Here is a 26,793-nt window from a genome sequence, read left to right as displayed (position 1 = left end):
TTACACACCTGGTGCATCTGGAGTCTAGGAGGGCTGGCATCTGGCCGTGGGCCCCAGTGGATGGTACCCTTAGTTCCACCGGGATGGTCATGGGGCCCCCATTGTGACTCATCAGGTCGTCATCGGATTCGGTGTCGGTCTCGCTGTCGTCAGCGGCGGTCGGAGTTCCCAACTCACCCTGTTTCAGGGGAGCGAACTCAACAACTTCTCCTTTCAGGGCGGTCTTGCAGGCTTTTGCGGAAGCTTTGTCAGCCTTCTTTCTTCCAGCAAAGGTCACCTTGGGCGCTGGTTTGGAGAAACACTCAGTGGCTTGGTGCCCCTCCTTCCCACATTTGAAACATGTGGAGGATTTTGGCTTGGGCCCTGTCTTCCCCACTGCTGCCTTTGGCGCCCCCTTGTGGAATAAGGGGGGTGGCTGATCCCAAGAGCACCCACCACGGAGCCAGCTTCGGGCCAGGTCGATCTCCACATCTGCTGCTACCACGTACCAGCTCTGCAGATCTTCAGGAACCCCCCATGAACAGCAATCTTTGTAGACATCCTCATTCAGCCCATCTTTATAATTCTCTAGTAGGGTTACTTCTGACCACCCTCTCATGTAGGGTGCCAACTCAGGGAACTCTTGGGTGTATTCTGCCACCGATTTCCGGCCCTGGTGAATGCCCTTCATTCTGATTCTCGCTTTTCGCTCAGCTAAGGGTCCTCAAAACACACTCTGAGGGCTCTCATAAATTGATAATAATTTCTCAGCAAGGGGGAGTTATTATTGTGGAGTCCCACCATCCATTCAGCTGCTACTCCCTCTAGGGCTTTGGTAACACACCTCACTTGTGCGGCATCTGAGAGGAAGTCCTCTCCCCAATCCTGCATATGGTTCCACACTTGGGTCAGGAAAAATCCCAATGTCTTCGGATCTCCTCTGAACTTTTCTGATATGGGGGGAATTTTTGGCTTTCTTTGCCTCCGGGGTGGTGCCTACATTGCCGGGCCCCCTGGACTGCTGCCTCTCCCGCTTAAATTCCAGAGGCTTGAGAAGTTCCCTCCCCAGCTTGCTCTCTCTCTTCCCCACAAGCAGCAGCCTCTGGTTCATCCCTGGGGTGGTCCCCCCCCTTTCTCAGCAGGGTAAACATACCTCTCCCGGCTTCTACGGCTCTTCTCAGCTTCCTTCAGAAGTTGCAGGGCATGTGTGACCAGGAGGCTTTCTTTTTGCTCCTGCATCCAGGCAGATTCTCCCTTTCGGGGTCTGGTGCTTGTTACTCCGGGGGGGGGGGTGTCTTTTCCAGCTCCGGTAGCCTCCCCACTCCCACCGACCATCTGGCTTGCTCCGGTTCTTCTTCCAGCCATAAATTTGCCATCCAGTCCGAGGCTCCCCCCCACCCCCCCAGGTGGAATGACGAAGCTGTTGAGCCGGCAGCTCCCATCTGGTCCTGGTCGCTGTCTTGATCAGACATTGCTTGTTCAGCCCCCTCGGTAGTTTTCCAGGATGGCTGTTAAAAGCAGACCTTGCTTAATGTCAGGACGGCCTTCATTATCCAAGAAAGAAAACCCCCAACTCCATTTTCATAAAGGTAACTTTTACTGGATAAGAACTGAATGCAGTCAAAGAAAAGCAAGGTCTGAAGCAAAGGCGCGAAAATCACATACAGAAAGCATCCCGCCCAACTGTCCAGCGTAAATCATCCAATCCACAGGTTCTCCAGGGGTCACGTGGGAGCAAACGTCTTGCTATGCCACAACCATTGACCTTGAGACATTATCAGCTTCAAAGAAAACGCTGCAGCAAAGAATTACTTTCTTTTTCCTCCAGCTCGCTTTCCCCCCTCAAGAATCCCAAGAGCTCCCCCCTGCCCCCTTTTTATGGCAGACGAGCAAGTAAGCAATGAAAGAACGGAGGCTGACAATAACACCATTCGGCCTAGAGTTTCTGTTGGACCATCATCACTTGGAAATAACTGAAGATGCATTGGAGTACCCTTAAAACATCCAAGGACTGCTGAGGCATAGTATCCAACCTGATTAATGTGAAGGCCTTACAAAAGCCTGTAAATTATAATTATAATTATAAAATTGGAATGGATGATAAATATGTGGTGAGAATGGATCCTTTTGGAAGCATATGATAAATATTAGGATGTGACACATTACATAGGCTTATTTGGAGATCTAAATCCCAGATTTGTTATTTAAGGGCAGTTCTAGCACTATCAAAGCCTAATGTGCACAGACTTTCTATAGACCAGCGCAGCAACTCAATTTTATCTAGCGCTTTTTAAAGCTACAATGATTTAAAATGATCTGTAAATAGTGATGGGCCCAAACCTACAGGGAATAAAATTAACTTTAGTCAGAAGGTAAGAATAAACCATACTCTAGCATTGAAACTATGTCTGTTTATATTTGTAAAATGGCATTTTTAATATTATTTGGAACCATCAAAATGGCTCTAATAAACTTATTTTGGTTGGTTTTGATAGTATTGAGTTTTGTAGAGAGCAATTTTTGGAGTAATAGAGAAACTATGGGACTACCTTCACTTGGAAGACCTTGTAGGCTGCAGGAACATAATGGCTCCTTTTGAATGATAAAAACTTACAATAATTGTACAGGTATGTTGTGCAACACTTCCTCGGAAAGAAAAATGAGCATGCCAAAGATAAATTGCACTCCCAAGAAAGGTGCATACCTGTTCAATTGGAGTCCCATTTACTTGCTATTTGTGGATTTTATGAAAACGGAGGCAAACCCCTTCCTAAATGTCCAAATTATGCCCAGAAATAAAACTTGTCCAGGTTTACCCTTTCTTGAATTGATTCTCCAGGAATGAGTTGAGGTTCAATTGTAATGAACAAGGAAAGGTAGGAACCATCACTCAGATGCTGCATGGAATCATATTTTCTGTCATTTTCCACATTTTTCACTTTGCTGTAGCCAAGAAGAACGGGAGGAGTATCAATCTTAAATGTGCCATCAATCTAGATGGAGAGAAACAAAGAGTCTTGAATAAAAATAACAATAGCAATAGCACTTAAGACATATACTTCCCCATGGTGCTTTATAGCACTCTCTGAGCGGTCTACAGTGTCAGCATATTGACCCCAACAATCTGGATCCTCATTTTACTGACCTTTGAAGGATGGAAGGCTGAATCAACCTCAAGCCTATCAGAATTGAACTCCAGGATGTGGGAAGAGTTAGCCTGCAATGCTGCATTTTAACTACAGCACCACGAGGGCTCCTTAAGCATTAATATTCAAGAATGCTGCAGTAAGTTATTTATATGAATGCTTGTGTGTAAAAATGCTTTCTTCAGCACTTACTCTTCCTTGAAAATATACTGTTGTAAATGGTATCCGAACCAATCCAAGCCAGCGCTTTTCCATACAGGTATGGACCCCACCGATTTCTCTTTCACGATCATCCTAAGAAAATGTCCCAAAAATCTTGATCAACATTTGCAAAAAGAACATGCTGAGCTTCCCTATTTCTCCCCGTAGATTCTCTAGAATTAATGTATTTATTTAATATGCCAAGTTACAAAGCTATCCATCTTACAGTTGTGAGTCTGGGTAACCAAAATACAATTAAAACCAACAAATAATAATAGTAATAACACCATAATAGCAGAGTGGCATTCAAAGATAATCCAATCTAGTTCAAAAATATAAAAAACTCCAAGATGGCGATGGTGAGCAGCAGCTTTGAGCTTTGCTCTTTTTTACTCTCTATTTTTACTCTTTTAGTACTTTTTCTACTTTTAAATTAATTTTTAAATTGCACCACTTGAGAGGTCAGCCTTTTACTCCAGCTTTCTACTCCAGTTATAATTTAAGTAATGGGGAAAAGAAAGAAGAGACACTCTGCAATAGATTTTAACCAAGCCTTTGAAAGCAGCAGAAAAGGGAAGACTACACAATGAATAAGCAGACAACTTCAGTGAGTAACTTTGCCTCTACTCCTCCACCAGATAAATATAGCATTCATAACTCCTTGGAGAGGGATCTGCAGGTGAAAGGAGGAAGCCAACAGCTTTTAGAACTTTCTTCCTCCTTGACAGAGGATGCCTTCCTCCCCTGACTCCCACGGTTTGTTCAGCAGTTGCGGGGATGATATGAACCTAAAAAGGGAGTGTCAGATCCCTATTGTGATACTGCCATTCCTGTGGGGATGGGAGCCTGGATCATTTATTCACTTATTTCCCTCTTCCTGTTTCCTACATATCCTGCAACCTCTTAGTTTATCTCTAGCTCTAGCATCTATCTGCCCTGTGCTTTGATTTACCTTTGGGGAATATGTAAAGAGGGAGGGCCATCTGTTCCCCATTGAAGACATCAAAGCCGACTTGGGGACCCTCATGAAGCCCAGATGATCAATCAGAGTGGGGAAGAAGGACAACTGGGACAGAGGAACCCGAGGAGTCACCCTCACCCGGGGCAGTTGACAACCGGGCTGGAAACGTGAGCTGGAAGCCCTTTCTAACCAGGAAGAGCTGATCGAAAAACTGGGTGGAGATGACCGCCCAGTTAAGAGAAACATTATGCAGTTTGTAATGGAGGCTCTTGAAAACCTCAGAACCAGGGGGAATTAGATCGACACCAGAGAAGTGGTGAGGCAGCAGCAGCAGTCAATGAGGTCGGGACTGCCACTCCAGATCCAGCAGCAGCAGGCCAAGCAGATGCAGCAGTGGGGGGGGGGCAGCAGCCATCCAGATGAACCCACCTTGCACAGCACCAGCCCTTGCAATTGTCCCTGGCCACCCCAGAGTGCCGCAACTTGAGAGGAAGACACCCCCCCCAGGAGTGAAGTATGATGGCAACCCGCAGCAACTGGGGTTTTTCCTCGCACATGTCCTCACATACATGCAGGAGTATGGGAGGAGTTTCCAGACCCAGGCCCAAGCTGTCATCTTGGCCCTGGAAGGAGTAGCTGCCTGTTGGATGGTGACCCTCCACAACACAGATGCCTGTGAACTGCGTAACTTTGACCGATTAATGATGGCTCTCCACCACTGATTTGAAGACCCCTTGGCAGACCACAAAGCTCGTGATCGCATCAGAACTGTGAAACAGGGGTGAAGGCTGGTAGCTGAACACACTGAAAAGTTCTGAGACCTTGCCTGCAGAGTGGACTGGCCGGAAGACATCCTAGTGAGCTGGTTCAAAGATGGCCTGAATGACAATCTCTACCATGCCTGCCTGGCTCAAGGGGCCCCAGTCTGCCTGCACGACTGATACTTCCTGGCTGAAAAAGTGGAGATTGACATGACCAGAAACCAGTACCAAGGGGAAAGAGCCTGGAAGAGATCCCCACTCCAGGGGAAGTGAGAGCCATTCAAGCTGCAAACTCCTCTGGCACCGGGATCATCTGCCTGCTTCAAATGTGGGAAGGAGGGGCACCGTGCAGCTGAATGTCATTCAAAAACTTCAGCTCGAAAGCCAGAATGCCTGTCTGGAGGAAAGCCCATGAAAACAACCCCCCAAGGAAAAGACACTGCACTGAGAAGTGGAGAAACCGCAGAGTTTCGTCCCCTTGCAAAATTGGGGGAAGGAAGTCCAGAATCACCTGGGGAGGAACTGGGCACGTCCAAGAGTGACCCTGAAGATGACCCACTGGTAAGCGAAACAATTGAGCCACTCTCTCTGCCACTAAAACTATTCATCCCCTTGGGGGGGGGAAGAGTGAAAATCTCAGCTCTCCTGGATTCAGGGTGCACCCAGTGTTTGAGTAACCCAACCATGATGGGAAAATCGGGTATACGCTTGTGGAAGCTAAAAAAAACCCATCACATTCTGCCAGTTAGATGGGTCAGTCACAGGGGGGGAACCGACCATTTTTGCCACAGAACCCTTGGACATAGCAATGGGGACTCATGATGAGAGACTCACTTTCATTGTGGCACCTGGAATGGAATGGCCACTAGTCCTGGGACTTACCTGGCTAAGGAAATGGAACCCCAGAGTAAACTGGCAACAGGGACCCTAAAGTTCCAATAGGAAGTGACCGGACCAGATGGCCGAAGGGAGGAACTTGGAGGAAACCTGAACAAAGAAACAGCTGTGGTTGGGAGAGCCGCACCAACACAGGGCGTTCCCAGGGAATATAAGGATTTAGTGTTCAGTGAAGAGGGTTCCAATGAGCTCTTCCCCCCACCATCCCACAGACTGCGCCATTGAGATCCTCCCAGGTACTAAACTACCAAAGCCCAAGATGTATAGCATGTCCCCCAGAGAACTCAAGGAATTGAGGATCTTCATAGATAAGAACCTGGTTAGGGGATTCATCGAACCAACACCAACACAACCAAAAATTGCTGCTCCAGTGTTATTCCAAGAAAAGAAAGATGGGTCTTTGTGCTTATGCGTGGACTTTAGAAACTTGAACACTATAAGTGTAGAGAACGTGTATCCCCTTCCCCTCATGAAGGAACTTGTTAGCCCACCTATCCAAGGGGAAAATATTTTCAAAACTGGACCTAAGAGAGGCTTATTACCGAATCAGGATTAGGGAGGGGGACAAATGGAAAGTGGCTTTTAACATCCCCTTAGGGTGTTACCAATTCAAAGTGCTTCCATTTGGACTGTAAGGGGCTCCCGCTGTGGTCATGCAACTCATAGAGGTGTTCCATGAGCACCTATACAAAGGGGTTCTGGTGTATTTAGATGACATTTTAATATACACTGAAACAAAAACTGAGCATGTAAAACTTGTCCGGACAACCCTAAATAAACTTTGCGCCACTAAGCTTTATGCAAAACTGTCTAAATGTGAGTTCCACAAGGATAAAATAGACTACCTGGGATACTGGATATCCCACAAGAGTGAGGAAAGTACAAATGGTGATTGATTGGGCCCCTCCCCGCACATGCAAGCAACTGCAAAGTTTCCTGGGGTTTGCAAACTTCTATTGACAATTTATCCTGGCTTTTGCGCAAATTGCACTCCCCATCACTAATCTTTTGAAAACAAAAGAGGGAGACAAGCCAATGCCGAGGCAACCCTTAAACTAGACTATGGAATGCCAGGCGGCATTCGAGAAATTGAAACAATTATTCACAGCTGAGCCAATCTTGAAGCACCCAGACCCAGAAAAACCTTTCGTCATACAGGCAGATGCCAGCGATGTGGCTGTTGGGGCAGTCCTATTCCAAGAAAACAAACACAGCCAACTACAACCCTACACGTACACCTCTAACAGACACTGAACAGAGATGGGCCATCTGGGAGAAAGAGGTATATGCAGTGCGATGGGCTCTCCTAACATGGAGACATTTCCTAGAGGGAAACAAAATCCTCTTCTAAGTGTGGACTGATCATAAGAATCTGGAGGCTCTTAAGACCCCACGGAAACTGTCCCCAAAACAAAACTTCAGTCTCAAATATTTTCCTGCGGGAAAAATTTTTCTAGCAGATGCGTTGTCTAGAAAACCACAGTACAATAGTGAAAAGCCCGAGGTGATCAAACCCCTGCCCCCAGCTAGTGGCCAAGGTGATAACAAGGGCGCAAGCTAAAAAAGACCTAGTGGACAATTCCACCCTTCAGGTGTTCAAACAAGCCCTACTAAACGATGAATGGTTCCAAGCCCATAAAAATACCTGTTTACTTAGAGATGACTTGGCTTGGTTGGGGGGGTAAGTTATATGTTCCAGCTAGTCAGAGGCTACCCCTCATGAACTTAAGCTACGATTCTAAACTGGCTGGCCACTTCAGCTTCGTGAAAACCCCATCATTTTTTTCTCAGTTCTGAAGCCTCTGGAGAGAAGTGCTTGGGAACAGTCCCTTATCTCCTTCCCAGGATAACCGTCTTCACAACATCTTCACACCTGTGGATTGGCTCATTCAACATCAGACTGAGGGGAGGGGTTTCTAACTCCTTTATCCTAACAGAATTGCTTAAGGGGACTTTAGAGCCTGCTTTGCTTTTGTCTTGCAATCATTTCCTTTCAATAAAAGGTTCCTTTTGAAATGCTGATTTCAAAATGATTTGGGGAGTAGAGGCAGAACCTTACAGGGAGAATGTAATGGATTTCATATCTAAGCAATGTCTGCTTATAGCACAAACAGTGAGCTCAAATTTTGATATTTCAATCTCAAAAATAAATGATTCATTAAAGGAAACATTGGGGACAATACACTGTACAGTAAAACCACTAATCAATATGCCTCTACCATGTACTCAGGACTGTGGCAATATACTTAAACATCAAATTGCTAATACTTCCACAGCATTAAAAAAAAACAAAACCCAGCCACATTGTTAGTGGTGGATCTCTAGTGTTCAATCCAGCCTCTGGTAACTTGCAGCCAAACTGTTGTCACAACTAGAGAATTCCAAATATAAAAACCTGTCTTCTTTGAATTCAGATACTGTATGCTTCCAACATCTGTCTACAGCATGGCTTCCCATTTACATTCCCCAGAAAATGTCTATAAATCCTTATGGGGTCTAAATGGGATGTTGAAGATCAAATTGGTAAAGGTGATGAATCCTTGCTCCATCACTTGGCAATCTCCCAGAGTTTAAAGCCTGGTTTCAAGTCTCATGCCATCTCTGGGGCTATCTTTTCTGACACTGACGTTCTCCTCTCTGATTCTCAGTTTCTCAGCAGCACTGACCTTATTGTGGTGACAGTTGTTTGTAGTCTGTGTGTAAGTAGTTGTTTGTACACTCTCAATTGAGTGGGAGCTGGATAGAGAATTTGGGATGAGTGGTCCTCCCACAAGTGGTCAGTGAGAGGGACCAGTTGGGACAAAGGACAGCGTGCTTGTTGTGGGAAGTTGGAGATGTGGGAGTCCTTGCTATAGTGCTGCAGGGATTCCCTCCCTCATTAATCCCCTGGGATATCTGAGAGTATGAATCTGAGTAAACGGAGAGTGATGGCAGAGCTCTTGGTTCTTCAAGGAAAGGGTTGAGAGGAAGAGGGAATGTTTATCTTGGGGGACATAGGGCAGGATCATGTATCACAGTGTGAAGGGCAGGGGATGTTATGGGAGTCAGAGGCAGGCTGTTACAGGGAAAGATGCCTCCGATGTGTAATATCAGTGGTGTGTTCTGGGCCCCTTAGCTCATCCTCAGTCCCTGGACAGCATACCTCTCCCCACACTGGAGGCTCTGGGTTTTGGCTGCTGCTGCTGAAGCTCCTCTTGTTCAAGATCTTATTCAGGAGGAGTGAGGTGACCTGGGGTGCATTACTGAGACCTGGCTGACTCCGAAAAGGGGGGGTTTCTCTCCAGGAGATATGTCCAGTGGGTTTCAGGTTTGGCACCAGCCAAGACCCCAGGACAAGGAAGGTGGGAGGGCAGTGGTTATCTTTGCTTTCTGGGGCCTTGCTCCACAAATCTCTGGTTGTGAGATCCTATTTCTGAAGTTGAGTATATGGGATCAGATGGAATTGTTGCTAGTATACCAGCCTCCCTGCTGTGCAGCAACCTCCCTGCCTGAGATGCTGGAAGCCATCTCAGGGCTGGCAGTGGAATTCCCCAGACTTGGTTCTGGGGGACTTCAATTTGCCATCTCTGGGTGCGGCCTCTGAAGCAACCCCGGAGTTCATGACTACCAGGCCTATCCCAGATCATTACTGGCCCAACTCGGGACAGTGCTCATATCCCAGATTTGATTTTCTTATTGGAGCAATGGCAATGTGACTTGGTAGGGGTTTAAGATTATCTCCCTTGTCTTGGTCAGATCATGCCCTTGTGTCCTTGAGGCTCTCTTATGCTGCCCCACTCCACAGAGAGGCTGGACCCATTCAAATGATCTGCCCCGGCAATTGATGGACTCTGATGGGTTCCAGAGAGAACTGGGGAATATCCCAGAGGTGTTGCTTAATGGTCCTGCTGAAGCTCCATTTGTGGCCTGGAATCTAAAGGTAGCCATGACTTTGGACAGGATCATGCTCATGCGGCCTCTCTTCACTCATTGTTCCTGACCCTTCACAGAGGAATTACAGGTTCTGTAAAAGGGCAAGAGATGCTTAGAGCACCACTGGAGGAAGACAAGGGATGACTCCAATTGGAACCAACTTAGAGCAACTATTAAGGCCTACCTCATGGCAATAAGAATGGAGAAACAGCAGTATTTCATCATCCTTTTTTTTTTTAAATAATAATTTTTACTAAACAGTTTGTCTTTAAAAACAACACAAAAAACAATCAACTTACGTACTTTGCTTTTGTAGTTTTCTATTCTATCATTTCTATTTACTACTCTATAGTAGAATAATCGTATTACTCCGACATATATATATATACAGATAATATCCATTTGTTCTTATCTACATATTTATATTCATTTATATTTATGTCTTTGTTTAATGTTGTTCAGTTACTTTAAGTTTCATCAATATTAAGTTAAACATTTTTTGTTCTGATTTCTATTTTTGAGCCAACTGCACATTTTATTCCATATTTTATAATAATCCGAATCCTCTCTCCCTTTTAACTCCATAGTCATTTTATCCATTTCTGCACATTCTAGAATTTTCCTAATTACAGTTTCGTCTGACGATATATTTTTTTTTGTTTCCAATTTTTTGCAAATGTGATTCTTGCTGCAGTAAGTATGTGTAATATAATGTATTGAAGCTTTTTATTCATTTTCAGGTCCAGTATTCCTAATAAAAACAATTCAGATTTCAAATCTATTTTTTGCTTTGTAATTTCTTCCAACCATTTTTGAATTTGACACCAATACTTCCTTGTGATGGGGCACGTCCACCACATATGGTAGAATGTTCTGGATTTATAGTTACATCTCCAACAATTAGGTGATAAGTTGGGATACATCTTGGCCAATCTCACTGGTGGCAAATGCCACCTATAAAACATTTTATAGAGGTTTTCTTTATAGGTAACTGCTGTTGTGAGTTTGTAGTTCTTTTCCCATAGTTTGTCCCACTGCTCTAATTCTATGCTGTGGCCGAAATCCCTTCCCCAACTAATCATCGTTTCTTTTATAACTTCCTCCTCCATTTTATGTCTTAGTAGAAATTTATATAATTTTGTAATAATTTTTCCTTCTGTTCCCAATAAAATTTTATCCAACTCCAATTGTTTTTCATATATGCCGAATTGTCCTTGATCTTTTTTTAGTCTTGTTTTGATTTGTAGGTAGGGCCACCATTCTATATTTATTCCTTGTGTTTTCAATGTTTGCACTGATTTTAATTCTCCTTTCTCGTCTAAAATCTCTGAGTATCTTACCATTTTACTGAGGTCTATTGTATTTTGGTGTGTCATTGCCTCCCTTGTCGATAGCCAATTTGGGATTTTCATATAGTGGTGTTTTTTAATATTTACCCAGACACTGTATAGAGAATTCCTTATTATATGCCTCTGAAAATATGAATGTGTTTTATTTTTACCTTCCCATAGAACCCCGTGCCAACCTAGTTGGAGATCGTGCCCTTCTAATGCTAATATTCTTTTGTTTTTAAGTTGAATCCAATCTCTTAACCATGTCAGCACTGCTACCTGGTAGTAGAGCTCCCAGTCTGGGAGACCGAAACCCCCGTGGTTCCTGCTATCTTGTAACAGCTTAAATTTAATGCAAGGTTTTTTACCTGCCCATATAAATTTAGATATTACTTTATTTGTTCCCAAAAAATTTTTTCTAATAATACCGGTATCATTTGAAAAAGGTATAGCAATTTGGGTAATATGTTCATTTTAATTGTTGAAATTCTGCCAATTAGTGATATCTGTAATTTGTTCCAATTTTCCAAATCTTTTTGTATTTGTTTTATCAGTGTATTATAATTATCCTCTTTTTTCATACTACATTTTGCTGACAGCCATATTCCAAGGTATTTAATTTTTTTTGCTCTTAAAATTCCCATTTTCTCCTCTAGTTCTTCATTTTGTCTTTTGGTTAAATTTTTGGTTATTATTTTAGTTTTCTCTTTATTTATTTTGAGCCCTGTCACTTTGCCAAATTGATTTATATCCTGTAATAATGTTAATCCCATCTCTAAGGGTTCTTCTATAATAAATGCCAAGTCGTCAGCGAAGGCCTGTACTTTATATTCTTATCCTCTAATTTTTAATCCTTTGATTTCCTGATTCTGTCTAATTTGTTGCAACAGTGTTTCTATTGAAAAAATAAATAACAGAGGAGATAGGGGGCATCCCTGTCTAATTCCTTTTGTTATACTGAAGTCTTCTGTTATTTCTCCATTTAATAATATTTTTGCTTTCTGGTTTGAATATATTGCTTTAATTGTTCTAATAAATTTCTCGCCAAAATTCATTACTCCTAGTTGGTTAATTAAAAAATCCCAATTTAAATTGTCAAATGCTTTTTGTGCGTTGAGGAATATCAAAGCTGCCTGTTTCTCTGGATGTATTTCGTAATATTCTAGTGTATTCATTATCGTTCTTATATTATTCTTTATGTGTCTGGTGGGTAGGAATCCATTCCGGTCTGGTTGTATGATTTCGTTTAGTATATGTTTCATCCTTTCTGCCATTATTGTCATGAATATCTTATAATCAGCATTCTGCAGCGAGATTGGCCTATAATTTTGGATTTTTTTTCTTTTCCACATTGTCTTTGGGAATTAAGGTTATCAGTGCCTCCATCCAAGTTTTTGGTATCATTGCTCGCTCTAGTACTTCATTATATGTTTGTAATATTAAATTCTCCAGTGGTCTTTGTAATTCTTTGTAAAATTCTGCTGGGATTCCATCTGGGCCCGGTGTTTTATTGCTTTTTTTTGTTTTTGGATTGCCGTTTTTAGTTCTAACATCGTTATTTTTCTGTCTAATGTTTCTTTTATGTTTTCTGGTAGTGTTGGGAGGTTTCTCTGCTGTAAATATCTTTTAATGTCATCTTCCTCTATATTCTCCCGACTATATAGGTTTTGATAATATCTTACTGCTATATTTTCCTTTTCTTCCTTCTGATGGTGTGCTATCCCTTTTTCATCTTCTAGTTGTTGTATTAATTTCTTTTCTTTTTCTTTTTTTAATTTATAAGCCAACCATTTTCCCGGTTTATTAGCATTTTCAAAGTAGTTTTGTTTGGTTGCTCTAATTTTTTGCGCTATTTCTTCTTGTGTAATTAGATTAAATCTATGTTTAATTATCTGTTTTTCGTCTCTAATTTCCTGGTTGTGGGGTTCTTTCTGCACTTTATCTTCTAATTTTCCCAATTTCTCTTGCAATTCTATATATTGTTTTCTTTTATTTTATTGTAAGACCCTGGACGTAAGCTTTAGTTGTGTCCCACAGGTTTTGTATAGTTGTTTGTCATTCCAATTTTCCTGTAGGAATAACCCTAATTCTTTTTCTACGTGTTGAACTTTTTTTCTTTCGTTATCCTTTGATTCATGGTCCATCTCTTTTTTCTTTTTTCCTCCCCCTTCCATTTGACTATTATCGGGTTATGATCTGCCCACGTATTCGGTTTTATCTCTATTTCCTCTACGGTTTTTCCTGTTTCTGAATCCATCCAGACCATGTCTATCCAGGACCATGAGTTATGTGGGTTGGAAAAATACGTATATTGATTTTTTTGTGGGTTAATTTCTCTCCAAATATCTTTCAGATTTAACTCTTTGCTAAAGAACATCTTTGGTAATGTTCTCCTTTCATAAATTTTTTTACTTCCTGATTTGTAGTCTTTTTGGGGATCAACCACCATGTTGAAATCTCCTAATACGCATACATTATCTATTTCCAATTCTACAATTTGTTTATGTAATTTGCGGTAATATTCTTTCTGTTGTGTGTTTGGCGCATATATGACTGCAATTAATGTTCTTTTTTGTTTTATTAATACCTCAATCAATAACGTTCTTCCCTCTTGATCTGCATATATTTGTTTGGGTTTTAACCGATCTTTTACTGTATATAGACTGCGATTCCTCTTTTCCTTACTTCTGTTAGGGCCAAAAATATTTTACCTAATTTAGGGGCTTCCAAAAGATTACGTTCTCCTTTTTTCATATGGACCTCCTGTAAACATATAATGTCTGTGTTTTGTTTTTGAAGTTTAGCAATTACTTGTCTTCTCTTTATTGGTGAGTTTAATCTGTTTATGTTAACCAAAAATAATGTCATTTCTTCTTCCATTCCACTACTTATTTGTTGCCCTTACTTCCCTCCTTTGTCTCATTTCCTTTTGCTTTCTTGTTCTCATTCCTTCTCTTTCCTGGGTCTCAGTATCACTTCTCTCTCTCGTATCTTGTTCCAGTCCTTTTTCCTCTAGCTGTTGTTCTTCTTGACTTTGGGTTTCCAGTTCTTCTCTGCTGTCTGATTTTTCCTCTATATATCGTGCATAAAGTTCCTGAGCCTTATCCATTGTGCCTATCCTTATTTTCTTATCCTGCTATGTTATTAACAATCCTTCTGGCATCACCCAGTGAAACATTATTTTATTTTTTATTAATTGTGTTGCACGGAACAGGTAATCTCTTCATTTCTCTCTTATTCTCCTTGGTATCTGTTTGAGAGTTATGACCTCTCTTCCTTTGTAGGTCAATTAGTCATCCCTCATTGTTCTATAAACTTCATCCCTGACTGCTCTTTTTGCAAACCTTATATGTATCTCCCGTGGTAGTCTGTGTCTTCTAGCGTAATTCGTTTGCACCCTATATATTTCATCAATGTTGTTCCTTAATTCATTTTTATCTATTTGTAGTGGGTCAGCTAGAATGTCTGTCATCAATTTGCATAGGTCTTCATCTCTTGTTTCTGTGATATTTTGGAATCTCAGGTAGAAGGAAGATCTCTCTAATTCCAGATGAGTAATTGCCTCTACTAAGTCTCTGTTTGCCACTGTCAGTCTTTCTTCAGTTTCTTCTAGTTTCTTTTCAGTTTGATCCGTTCTTACTTCTATCGCTTTTATTTTCTGTTCATTTTTAGTTATTGAATCTTGAATTTTTCCCATTCAATTATCCAGTTTCTTTATATCTTCTTTTAATTCACTCTTCATATCCTCATATGGTTTGTTATTGATTCCTGCATTTTTAACATAAACTCCTGAATCATATTTAATGAAGATTGTAGACTTTGCAGGGTTGGTGTTGGTCCTGGTTTTTCACTGCACGTCGTATCTGTAATTAACTTTTGCCCTGCTGGAGAAGCTGTCATTGATATTGTTTTTTTTGCCACTTTAGTTACTGTGGATGTATTTGAAATTTTTAAATTTTTGAAAAAATTATTCCACAATACCATCAATTGTTTTCACTCTAAACCTTCCTCACAATAATAATACAGTGTTAACATCCAATTTCTTAAAATTTCTTATAACTATTATACCTATGAGTAAATATAAGGATTTCTATGTATACAATTATTAATCAACAGTAGGTATTTAAGACTAGCTAATTCGTTTAAATATACAAAAAATCAATCAAAAGTTTGAAATCAGAAAAAGCAATATGTTTCTATAAACTATTAACATTTAGAGCTGATAATTCAATGTAAATTTCTCAGTAGTAAGTCTCTTTCAGGCTTATCTAAGTATTTAGAAGTATTTAGAATATACAGTAAAAGTTTGAAATATCCAGGGTATTCACAATATACAATTCTTTAAGAAGAGGTCTCCTTCAAAGTCATTTAAGTTACTGCAGTTCTTTGTCTTCAGTCTCTCTGTTCACTCTGCAACTTCCTTGTTTTCTGTTTCCAGAAGGTGGCTTCCTTCAGATTGCACCGTCACTGTCTTTCTCTTCACTTTTTTTTTTTTAACTTTCCTCTACTTCAATCATCATTGTCCCTGAAAGGTAGCCTTTTCTTTCTTCTAGCTGGGTTTCACTACAGGTTTTTGTCTCTTGAAACCCTGTTTCCAAGGTATCAACTGTTCAATCCACACTCACAATCGCTTTCCCTCCTCACCAATCCACAACAATTCTGTCTTTTCCTTCTCCACTCCCACTGCTAAGGCACCACCACCTCCACCTCAGAGACTCACTTCTATTCAGTAGTTTTTGTAAATCCCATCCACCAGAGAGATAGTTCAGTGTCCCACGTTTTTTCTTTTTCCTATACGCCGATACTTCTGCTGTTTCTCAGTTTCTGCTTCCTCTCATATCTTTGTCGCGCTGCCACATCTCTGGACCTTGCCTTCACAGCTAGTCTCTTCTACGCTGATTTTCAGGGCTCTCACCCTTCGTAACAGGGGTTCACTCCTCTCTCCGTCACCTCTGGATGTTCCCCTCACTATAGCTGTCCCCTCTAAGGACCTGCTTTGCCGTTACTGGCTTCCAAAATGCAGAAAATCAGGCAGGGAGAACGGAGTCTAGTTCCCCTGCACCACACCAGCGTGGCACCACCCCGGAAGTCTCTGCAGTATTTCGTCATTCTTATTGCGTCCTCAGAGTGCCATCCAGCGATCCTGTTTCGGGTTGCGTGTTCCCTCCTGGGTTGGGGGACTGGGGGGATCTTTTACAGGGCTGAGCAGAGGAATTTGTTCAGCATCTGGTGGACAAAGTCACTCTGATCCGTTCCCATCTGGATCCCATGCATGGAGATAGTCCATGTGAGAAGCCTGGGGAGATATCTTGCCCTGTTATCTGGGAACAATTTGATTTGGTTGGCCCTGATGAGGTGGACAGGGCTCTTGATGCTATCAGTGCCACCACCTGTCAGTTAATCCTTGTCCCTCCTGGATGTTGTAAGCCTTCAGGATGGTGACTAACGGGTAGGTCCAAGCAGGATTAGTACATCACTAGAGGAGGATACATTTCTTATGCTTTTAAAGAAGCCCTGGTTCGCTCCCTCCTTAACAAGTCATCACTGGACCTTATCTGTCTGGACAATTTTTGTTCAGTTTTCAACCTTTCATTTTTAGGGAAGATTGTAGAAAAGGTGGTGGCCTGCAGCTGCAGAAGGTCCTGAATGAAATAGATTATCTGGACCCCTTTCAGTCAGGGTTCAGGTCCGGTTATGGGATAGAAATGTTATTGGTTGTGCTTGTCAATGATCTCTGGAGAGAATGGGATGGAGGTAGTGCAACCATCCTCGCTCTCCTTGACCTCTCTACAGCTTTTGATACCATTGACCATGATATCCTTTTGGGTTGGCTGTGTACTCTCTCTACTTGTTTTCAACATCTATATGAAACCACTGAGCAAGATAATCTGTCACTACGGGTTGAGGCATCTACAGTATGCCAATGACACCAAATTTTATATTTTCACTCTCGGTGACCCAAGTGATGATGTAACCACCCTCTCATGGTGCCTGGCAGCTGTGGGGCTGAATGGGGGAAAATAGGCTTTCACTGAACTCTGGCAAGACCAAATGGCTTTGGATACATGGGGGCTCTAGGATCCAGGACTTTGTCATCTTTGACTCTGGATGGGGTGGCACTGCCCCAGACAGATCTGGTCTGCAACTTGGGGGTTCTCCTGGACTCACAACTCAAGGAGCAGGCTGCAGTTGTGACTAGGAGAGCCTGTGCACAAGACCTTTCCTGGATCAAGAGTCCTTGCGCTCAGTCGTTCAGTTCCTAGTCATCTCACGGTTGGACTATTGTAATATGCTGTTCATGGGTCTATACTTGAAGAGCATTCAGAAGCTACAGCTGATGCAGAGTGCGGCAGCATGGGTAGTTTTGGGGCCCCTAGATTGGCCCCAGTAGGACTACTGCTCCGTGAGCTGCATTGGTTACTGGTCTGTTTCTGGGTGCAATTCAAAGTGTTGGTGATCACTTTTACAGTCCTTCATGGCATGGGTCTAAGTCACCTGAGGGACCATCTCACCACACTGGGATTGGCCCGCCCCACTCATGCCGGCAGAGGAACCATGTTGCGGGTTCTGTTAGCCCAATTATTCCAGTTGGTGAGGTCCAGAAGAAGGGCCTTCTCTGCTGTTGCTCCTGCCCTCTGGAACATCTTGCCCCATTGTGAGGTTGGGCACAACCCTATCCTTTTGTAAGGGCCTAAAGACTTGGCTCTGCCAGTTGGCCTAAGCCCCAATGGGAAACAGCACAATGGAGGTGGTTGATCAAGTAACAACAGATCCCACCTCCCCCATTCTGCCTCTGGTCTCCCCATGCGTCCTTGATTTTTAATTCTTGCTTTTAATTTATCTATGTTTGTATGTATATGTATATGTACATGTATATATTCTTTCTCTCTCTCTCTCCCCACCCCTCTCCAGCGTTATGGTAAGATGGGTGGCCACAAATTTTTATAAATAAATGAATAAACAAACAAACAAATAAATATACAGGAATCTCAATAAAGAACCCAATTGATGGGCTCACAGACAGGAAATGCATCAATTATAAACAAGCTTTAGCAGCATAAAATCTTTAGCAGCAATCCCCAGAGGATTGCTATAACAGAATATCTAAAACAGGAGTTTCTGCATGCAGCCCTGTACAGCTAGTAATGAGGTCTCACAAGATCATAAATTTGTAATATTATTTAGTTTGTTATTTATATTCATTAATTATATTATATATTTTATAAGCTGTCCAAGACAATTCTTCTTCACTCAGTGCAGCTCAGAAAGATTGGATACTCATGATATAAAACATTATTATGGAATATCAACAGTTAAAATCTTTTCAGATGACAATTTGAGGGTGCGGGTCCGACTCATGGGGGGGACACATGCTTGACCTGGTGTTTCTCTCGGGGCAGTGGAAACATGATCTGGAATTAAGGGGTATAGATGCTTCTCCCTTGTCATGGTCAGATCATTTCCTGCTGAGGTTGGACTTCAGGGCGCCACTCCTCCATCGCAGGGAGGCGGAGCCGATTAAGTGGTTCCGCCCCAGACGCCTAATGGACCCTGAAAGATTCCAGAAGGAGCTTGTGGAGATACCTGACTCCCTTGTCCACAGTCCGGCCGAGACCCTGGTGGCTGCCTGGAATAGGGCGGCATCCGGGGCACTGGACCGGATTGTGCCTTTGCAACCTCTCCATGGCGGTGGATCCAGGAAAACTCCCTGGTTTACCGAGGAGCTCCAGGAGATGAAGCGCCAGAAGAGACGTCTAGAGCGACGCTGGAGGACCAGTAACTCCGAATCTGACCAAACACTCTTAAGAGCCTATATTAGAACTTATTTAGTGGCGATACGGGTGGCAAAATGTTCGCATTTTTCTGCACTTATTGCATCTGCTGATTCGCGCCCAGCCGCCCTATTTAGGGTGATGCGCTCTCTCCTTGATGTAGGGGGAGTGGAGGAGCCCTTACAGGGTAGAGCTGAGGAGTTTGTGCAGTTTCTGTCAGATAAAGTCGCTCAGATTTGGATGGAACTGAATTCTGATTGGGCAATTCCAACCGAGATGACGGGGGCAGGTCTTAGTCCTATTGTGTGGGATGAGTTTGAGCCTGTGACTCCTGAGGAAGTGGACAAGGCTGCAGGGGCAATGAGTTCCTCCACTTGTTTGTTGGACCTGTGCCCCTCCTGGCTGGTCTCGGCCAGCAGGGAGGTAACACGAGGCTGGCTCCAGGCTTTAGTTATTGAAGGAAGCGGTCGTAAGGCCCCTCCTTAAGAAGCCTTCCCTGGATCCAGCAGAATTAAAGAACTTTTGTCCAGTCTCCAACCTACCCTTTGTGGGAAAGGTTGTAGAGAAAGTGGTGGCACTTCAGCTCCTGCGGTCATTGGATGAAATGGATTATCTGGACCCTTTTCAGTCTGGCTTCAGGCCTGGTTACAGCACGGAATCTGCTTTGGTCATACTGATGGATGATCTCTGGCGAGCCTGAGATGGGGGTCATTCCTCCATCTTGGTGCTACTTGACCTCTCAGCAGCTTTCAATACCATTGACCATGGTATCCTTCTGGGACGACTAAGGGAGTTGGGAGTGGGAGGCACCGTGTTATGGTGGTTCTCCTCCTATCCCTCTGGTCAGTCACAGTCGGTGTTGGTAGGAAGACAGAGGTCGACCCCTAGGCCCCTCATTTGCGGGGTGCCTCAGGGCTTGGTCCTCTCTCCCCTCCTATTTAACATCTACATGAAGCCCTGGGTGAGATCATCTGACGATACGGGGTGAGATATCAGCAGTATGCTGATGATACCCAGCTGTATATCTCTAACCTGCGTCAATTCAGTGATGCAGTGGATGTGATGTGCCAGTGCCTGGAGGCTGTGAGGGTTTGGATGGGAGTCAACAGGCTCAGACTTAACCCAGACAAGACCGAGTGGCTGTGGGTATTGCCTCCTAAAGACTATGTTGATTGTCCATCCTTGGTTCTGGGGGGGGGGGGAGAAATTGTCCCCCTCAGAATGGGCTTGCAATTTGGGTGTCCTCCTAGATTCACAGCTAAGATTAGAGCAACATCTGACAGCTGTGGCTAGGGGTACCTTTGCACAAGTTTGCCTGGTGCACCAATTGCGACCCTACTTGGATCGGGAGGCTCTCCTCACAGTCACTCATGCCCTTGTTACCTCACGGTTAGATTATTGCAACACGCTCTACATGGGGCTACCCTTGAAAAGTGTTCGGAGACTACAGTTGGTCCAGAATGCAGCCACACGAGCTATCGTGGGTGCACCTAGATACACCCACACTACACCAATTTCCAGCTGCACTGGCTCCCTATTGGTCTCCGGGCACAATTCAAGGTGTTGGTTATTACCTTTAAAGCCCTACATGGCTAGGGTGAAGAAGACGAAGATTTGTCCAAGAGTTTTAACGGATCATAGTCCAGTTTGGATGGAACTAGAGTATGGAATGGGATTTAAGAGGTCTTTGAGGTTAAATGAAAATTTGTTTAGATATGACAAAAATGTAAAAGAATGTAAAAAATTTATGAAAGAATTTTTCATTATAAATATGCATAAGGGTACATTTATGGAAATGGTCTGGGATGCAAGTAAAGCATATATGAGAGGTATTTTGATATATTTGAATAATAAACATAGAAGTAAACAGGAAAAAAAAAGGAAGGACTTAGAAGAGAAAATTTTTTAAAAAAAGAACAAGCTTTGATATTGAACCCAGCAGACAAGAAAATAAAAGGGGCAATTAACTTATTGCGAGGGCAATTTAATATGCTAATGGCAGATCAGGTCGCAACTAATTTGCAATATGCTAAACATAATACTTTTTGCAATGCTAATAAACAGGGAGATGGTTAGCATATTTGATAAGGAAAAAATAAAAGTCACGGACCGTAGAGAAAATAGAATATAAAGGTAAAGAGGTTTATCAGCAAAATATGATTAAAAAAGCATTTTTAGAATTTTATATGAGGTTGTTCGCTAGTGATAAAATTCAAAGTATAGTTGTAGATAGATATTTACAGAAAGAGAATATTCCTATAATTACAAGAGAGCAAAGGGAGGGTTTAAATCAACCAATAACTTCCAAAGAGATTATGTTTGCAATTAAGCAGTTGAAAGTGGGTAAAGCCCCCGGGACGGATGGTTTGACAGCTGCTTATTATAAACACTTGCAGTTAAAAATGGTGGGACCACTCAAAGAGTTATTTACCAACATACAATCTGGAGGAGATGTATCCCCATCCTGGAGGACAGCTTTTATTTCTCTGATTCCAAAGGAGGAGCAAGACCACACTCAGCCAAAAAATTATAGGCCTATATCACTTTTAAATACAGATTATAAGATTTTTGCTAAAATACTAGCAAATAGGTTAATGACAGTCATGCAACAAATGATTCATAATGATCAAACTGGTTTTATAAATGGTAGACAAATGAAGAGTAATGTAAGGCAAGTGGTTAACCTATTAGAGTATTTGGGGAAGAACAACCAAATCCCTGCGGCGCTAATATTTCTTGATGCGGAGAAAGCATTTGATCGATTGAATTGGCACTTCTTATTGAAAATAATAGAAAAGATACAGTTGGAGAATATTTTACACAATCTATTAAGGCAATATATCAGAAACAAACAGCGCAAATAATAATTAATGGTAGTTTAACAGATACTTTTAATATAGAAAAAGGAACAAGGCAAGGATGTCCCTTGTCTCCATTATTGTTCATCTTGACTTTGGAATTCTTGTTGAGTAAGATACATGGGTCGGATAAAATAAGTGGAATTAAAATTAGGCAATATGATTACAGAGTATGAGCATTCGCAGACGATTTGGTTGTTACTTTAACCCAACCATTACAGTCGGTTGTAGGTTTAATGGATATAATTAAGCAATATGGGCAAGTATCTGGATTTAAAATAAATGCAGGGAAAACGAAGATAATAACTAAAAACATGACTACAAATCAAAAAGATGAATTAGAAAAATTAACAGGATTTGAAATAGTAAAAAAAGTTAAGTATTTGGGGGTTTCTATTATGACATCAAATGCGAAATTATTCACGCATAACTATGATCCGTTGTGGCAAAAAATACAGAGAGAGATGGAAAATTGGAAAAAATTACAATTATCCTTGTTAGGAAGAATAGCAGCAGTAAAAATGAATGTTTTGCCTAAGTTTTTGTTTCTTTTTCAAATGATACCAATTCTTAAAAAAGATGAAAATTTGAAGATATGGCAGAAGGATATTAATAATTTTGTCTGGGCAGGGAAGAGACTGAGAATAAAACAAAAAATAATGCAGGATATACGTGAAAGAGGAGGTCTCAAAATGCCCAATTTAAGACTATATTATGAGGCAGCTGCCCTATCAGCAATGAGTGATTGGATGAACTCAACAGAAGAAAGAATATTGAATATTGAGGGATATGATTTGGTTTACGGGTGGCATGCTTATTTATTATATGATAAGAAAGTGGATAACACTTTTAAAAGTCACATATTAAGGAATGCTTTACTGCATGTCTGGAAAAAGTATAAATATAAATTAAACGAGAAGTTACCAATGTGGGCAATACCCAGACACGTGATAGAGAATATAAGTGTAGAGCAAAAACAAGATGTGATTACATACAAAGAGCTTCTTAACAAGGAAAGAGGTATACTACAATTAAAATCTTTGAATCAACTAAGAGAAGAAAGGATAATTCAAACATGGTTTCAATATGTACAGTTGCAAGCTAGATGGAGAGAAGATCAGAAAATTGGTATTTTGCAAAATGAGGAGAACTAGGTAAAACAGATTAGAGATCAAAGTCAAATGCATATAAAAAGGTTGTATAATGCATTGGTAGAAATAGATTCAGAAATGGAGTTAGTTAAGGACTGTATGATAAAGTGGGCACAAAATATTGAAGAACCAATAATGATGGAAACGTGGGAAAAAATATGGGTTAGAAATGTGAAGTTTACTCAAGCCCAAAACTTAAGAGAGAATTTTTATAAAATGTTTTATAGATGGCATCTAGATCCTAAAAAGCTAGCCTGTATGTATCCAAATGTGCAACCTAAGTGTTGGAGATGCGAATGTGATGATGCCACGTATTATCATACAGGTGAAACTCAAAAAATTAGAATATCGTGCAAAAGTTCATTTATTTCAGTAATGCAACTTAAAAGGTGAAACTAATATATGAGATAGACTCATTACATGCAAAGTGAGATAGTTCAAGCCTTGATTTGTCATAATTTTGAGGATTATGGCTTATAGCTCATGAAAACCCCAAATTCACAATCTCAGAAAATTAGAATATTACATGAAATCAATAAAACAAGGATTGTACATAGAACAATATCGGACCTCTGAAAAGTATAAGCATGCATATGTACTCAGTACTTGGTTTGGGCTCCTTTTGCATCAATTACTGCCTCAGTGCGGAGTGGCATGGATGCTATCAGCCTGTGGCACTGCTGAGGTTTTATGGAAGACCTGGATGCTTCAATAGCGGCCTTCAGCTCTTCTGCATTGTTCGGTCTCATGTCTCTCATCTTTCTCTTGGCAATGCCCCATAGATTCTCTATGGGGTTCAGGTCAGGTGAGTTTGCTGGCCAATCAAGCACAGTAATCCCAAGGCCATTGAACCAGGTTTTGGTACTTTTGGCAGTGTGGGCAGGTGCCAAGTCCTGCTGGAAAATGAAGTCAGCATCCCCATAAAGCTCATCTGTGGAAGGAAACATGAAGTGCTCCAAAATCTCCTGGTAGACGGCTGCGTTGACCCTGGATTTAATGAAGCACAGTGGACCAACACCAGCAGATGACATGGCTCCCCAAATCAACACAGACTGTGGAAACTTCACACTGGACTTCAAGCATCTTGCAGTGTGTGCCTCTCCATTCTTCCTCCAGACTCTGGGCCCTTGGTTTCCAAATGAGATGCAAAAGTTGCTCTCATCAGAAAAGAGGACTTTGGACCACTGAGCAACAGACCAGTTCTTTTTTTCTTTAGCCCAGGTAAGACGCTTCTTACGTTGTTTGTTGTTCAGGAGCGGCTTGACGGAGAATACGATATTTGATGCCCATGTCCAGGATCCGTCTGTATGTGATAGCTCTTGATGCACTGACTCCAGCCTCAGTCCACTCCTTGTGAAAGTCCCCAACACTTTTGAATGGCCTTTTCCTGACAATCCTCTCCAGGCTGCAGTCATCCCTGCTGCTTGTGCACCTTTTTCTTCCACACTTTTCCCTTCCACATAACTTTCTATTAATGTGCTTTGATACAGCACTTTGGGAACATCCAACTTCTTTTGCAATTACCTTTTGAGGCTTTCCTTTCTTATGGAGGGTGTCAATGATGGTTTTCTGCACAACTGTCAGGTCAGCAGTCTTTCCCATGATTGTGATTCCTACTGAACCAGACTGAGAGACCATTTAAAGGCTCAGGAACCCTTTGCAGGTGTTATGGCTTAATCATCTGGTTAGAGTGGGACACTTTGAGCCTAGAATATTGAACCTTTTCACAATATTCTAATTTTCTGAGATTGTGAATTTGGGGTTTTCATGAGCTGTAAACCATAATCATCAAAAGTATGACAAATCAAGGCTTGAACTATCTCGCTTTGCATGTAATGAGTCTATCTCATATATTAGTTTCACCTTTTAAGTTGCATTACTGAAATAAATGAACTTTTGCACGATATTCTAATTTTTCGAGTTTCACCTGTATATGGTGGCCGTGTAAAAAAATTAAGGAGGAGGGATGGGAAAAAAATTGTTGTAATATTTGATAAAACTTTTTAATAAAAAAAAATAAAAAAATTAAAGCTCTACATGGCTTAGGGCCAGGTTATCTTCGAGACCGCCTTCTACCACATAGCTCCCAGCGACCGGTAAGATCCCACAGAGTTGGTCTCCTCCGGGTCCCGTCAGCTAAACAATGCCAACTGGCGGGCCCGTGGGGGAGGGCCTTTTCTGTGGCTGCCCCAGCTCTCTGGAACCAGTTACCTCCTGAGGTCCGGACCACCCCCACCCTATTGGCCTTCCGAAAAGCGGTGAAGACCTGGCTTTTCCAGCAGGCCTGGGGCCGTTGATCTCGCTGTTGCAATCTTGTGAGATCCGGCCATGAATGGTGTGAATGAGTTTTAATATTTTAATTTTTAAATGTTTTTATAATGGTTTTTTTTAAATGCATTGTAAGCCGCCCTGAGTCTCTGGAGAAAGGTGGCATATAAATTGAAATACTACTACTAATAATACTAATACTAATACTAATTATTATTATTATTATTATTATTATTATTATTATTATTATTATTATTATTCCGAACAGTTAGGTAAATAAGCTCTTTCTTTGTGGGTTTAATAACCTGATACTTATTATCTGTCCTTTAGCTACAGAGTTAAATTCATCCTATTTTAATATCTTAGAATATTAATGCCAACAAAGTGTCATCCTGAATTTCAGCTTGCTTTGCTGGATGCCAGCCTGCCATAGACTATAAAGGGAGGGGGGAACTGTACTTGTCGTGTCTTCCTGAGACACCGGTTGTCATCCAAGGCCAGAAACCTGGGAGGGGAATGCAATGGCTCACAATGTAGCCCGCTGATCCAGGGAAGGTTATCTAAACAATTCCTTTGAATGTAACTGGACAATAGGGAGATAATGGGAGAGAAACAGGAAAGATAACTAGGAAACCTTTGCATATAAACCCTTAGTTCTGGCTTTGATGTACTGTAAGCACTTGGCTTTTAGTAAAAGTATACCTTTCACACAAATGGAGTCAAGGGTCTTTCTTTCCCAAGTTGGGGCAGGTGTGACACAAAGAATATTGATAGCCTTTTTTCATCTGAGGTTTCCAAATTTTACTTTATTCTTTCTTAAATTTGTTTGGCAGTGAAATATGGGATTGATATAAGAAGTAATCAGTAAACCAATCAAAATAAAAGCCACCTCATTAGGTCTTTTTCATCTGGGAGCAATGATTGAATATTCTGGTTTTTCTAATACTAACCCCTTGGTATAAATTAATCCTTGACAATAGAATAAAAACCTGTTCATGCAAAAATGTGCAGGATTTCTTCAAAAGATGTGAAACAAGCAGTTACACGGTGTCCTTTGAAGATGCCTAAGAAATTCTGAAAGCCCCAAATGTCTTTAGTAAAGACCCAAGGCAGAAAACAAGAGGAAGGACAGTTATTTTCCTTCATTCCTTTACCACTTCTGTTGATTACTCTGAGCACTTTTTTAATATTCTATCTTTGGCAAATGTATACTATATATTTAGTGAAGACATCATGACGCCAGTCACTCTTGACTACATGGTGATCTAGTAGTGAAGGTGCCAGAAGGCAATGAGTTACAGTTCTTCCTTAGGCAAGAAAGTTGGCTGGAAGACCTTGGGCCAGCCACCCTCTCTCAGCCCAACCCACCTCACAGGGTTATTGTTATGGTGGAAATAGGAGGAGGAAAGAGCATTGGATATGTTTTCCAATATGAGTTATTTATAAAATAACAGCTTCTGTACCAGAGACAAATTCCTTGTGTGTCTAATCACACTTGGCCAAATAAAGCTATTCTATTCTGTCCTGTCCCATCCTATTCAATACATAAAATCAGA

General features: G+C 41.7%; 1 protein-coding gene across 10 annotated transcripts in view; it reads right to left on the bottom strand.

Moving 5' to 3' along the window:
* CC2D2A (coiled-coil and C2 domain containing 2A) overlaps positions 1–26,793 on the bottom strand; it is a 285,150-nt gene that overhangs the window by 65,273 nt on the left and 193,084 nt on the right. For all 10 annotated transcript variants that reach the window (XM_034408876.3, XM_087875257.1, XM_034408877.3 and 7 more), the window contains 2 exons: positions 3,318–3,419; positions 2,796–2,972 (listed from right to left, as the gene is read on the bottom strand). In XM_034408876.3, coding sequence (XP_034264767.2) covers positions 2,796–2,972; positions 3,318–3,419 — 279 coding nt within the window. The remainder of the gene's footprint in view (positions 1–2,795; positions 2,973–3,317; positions 3,420–26,793) is intronic.

The sequence above is a fragment of the Pantherophis guttatus genome, chromosome 8 (genome assembly GCF_059756535.1).
Source record: "Pantherophis guttatus breed Tessera chromosome 8, ASM5975653v1, whole genome shotgun sequence".
Lineage (NCBI taxonomy): Eukaryota > Metazoa > Chordata > Lepidosauria > Squamata > Colubridae > Pantherophis > Pantherophis guttatus.
Note: the sequence above shows the minus strand (reverse complement) of the source record. Positions and strands in the feature narration are given on the sequence as shown.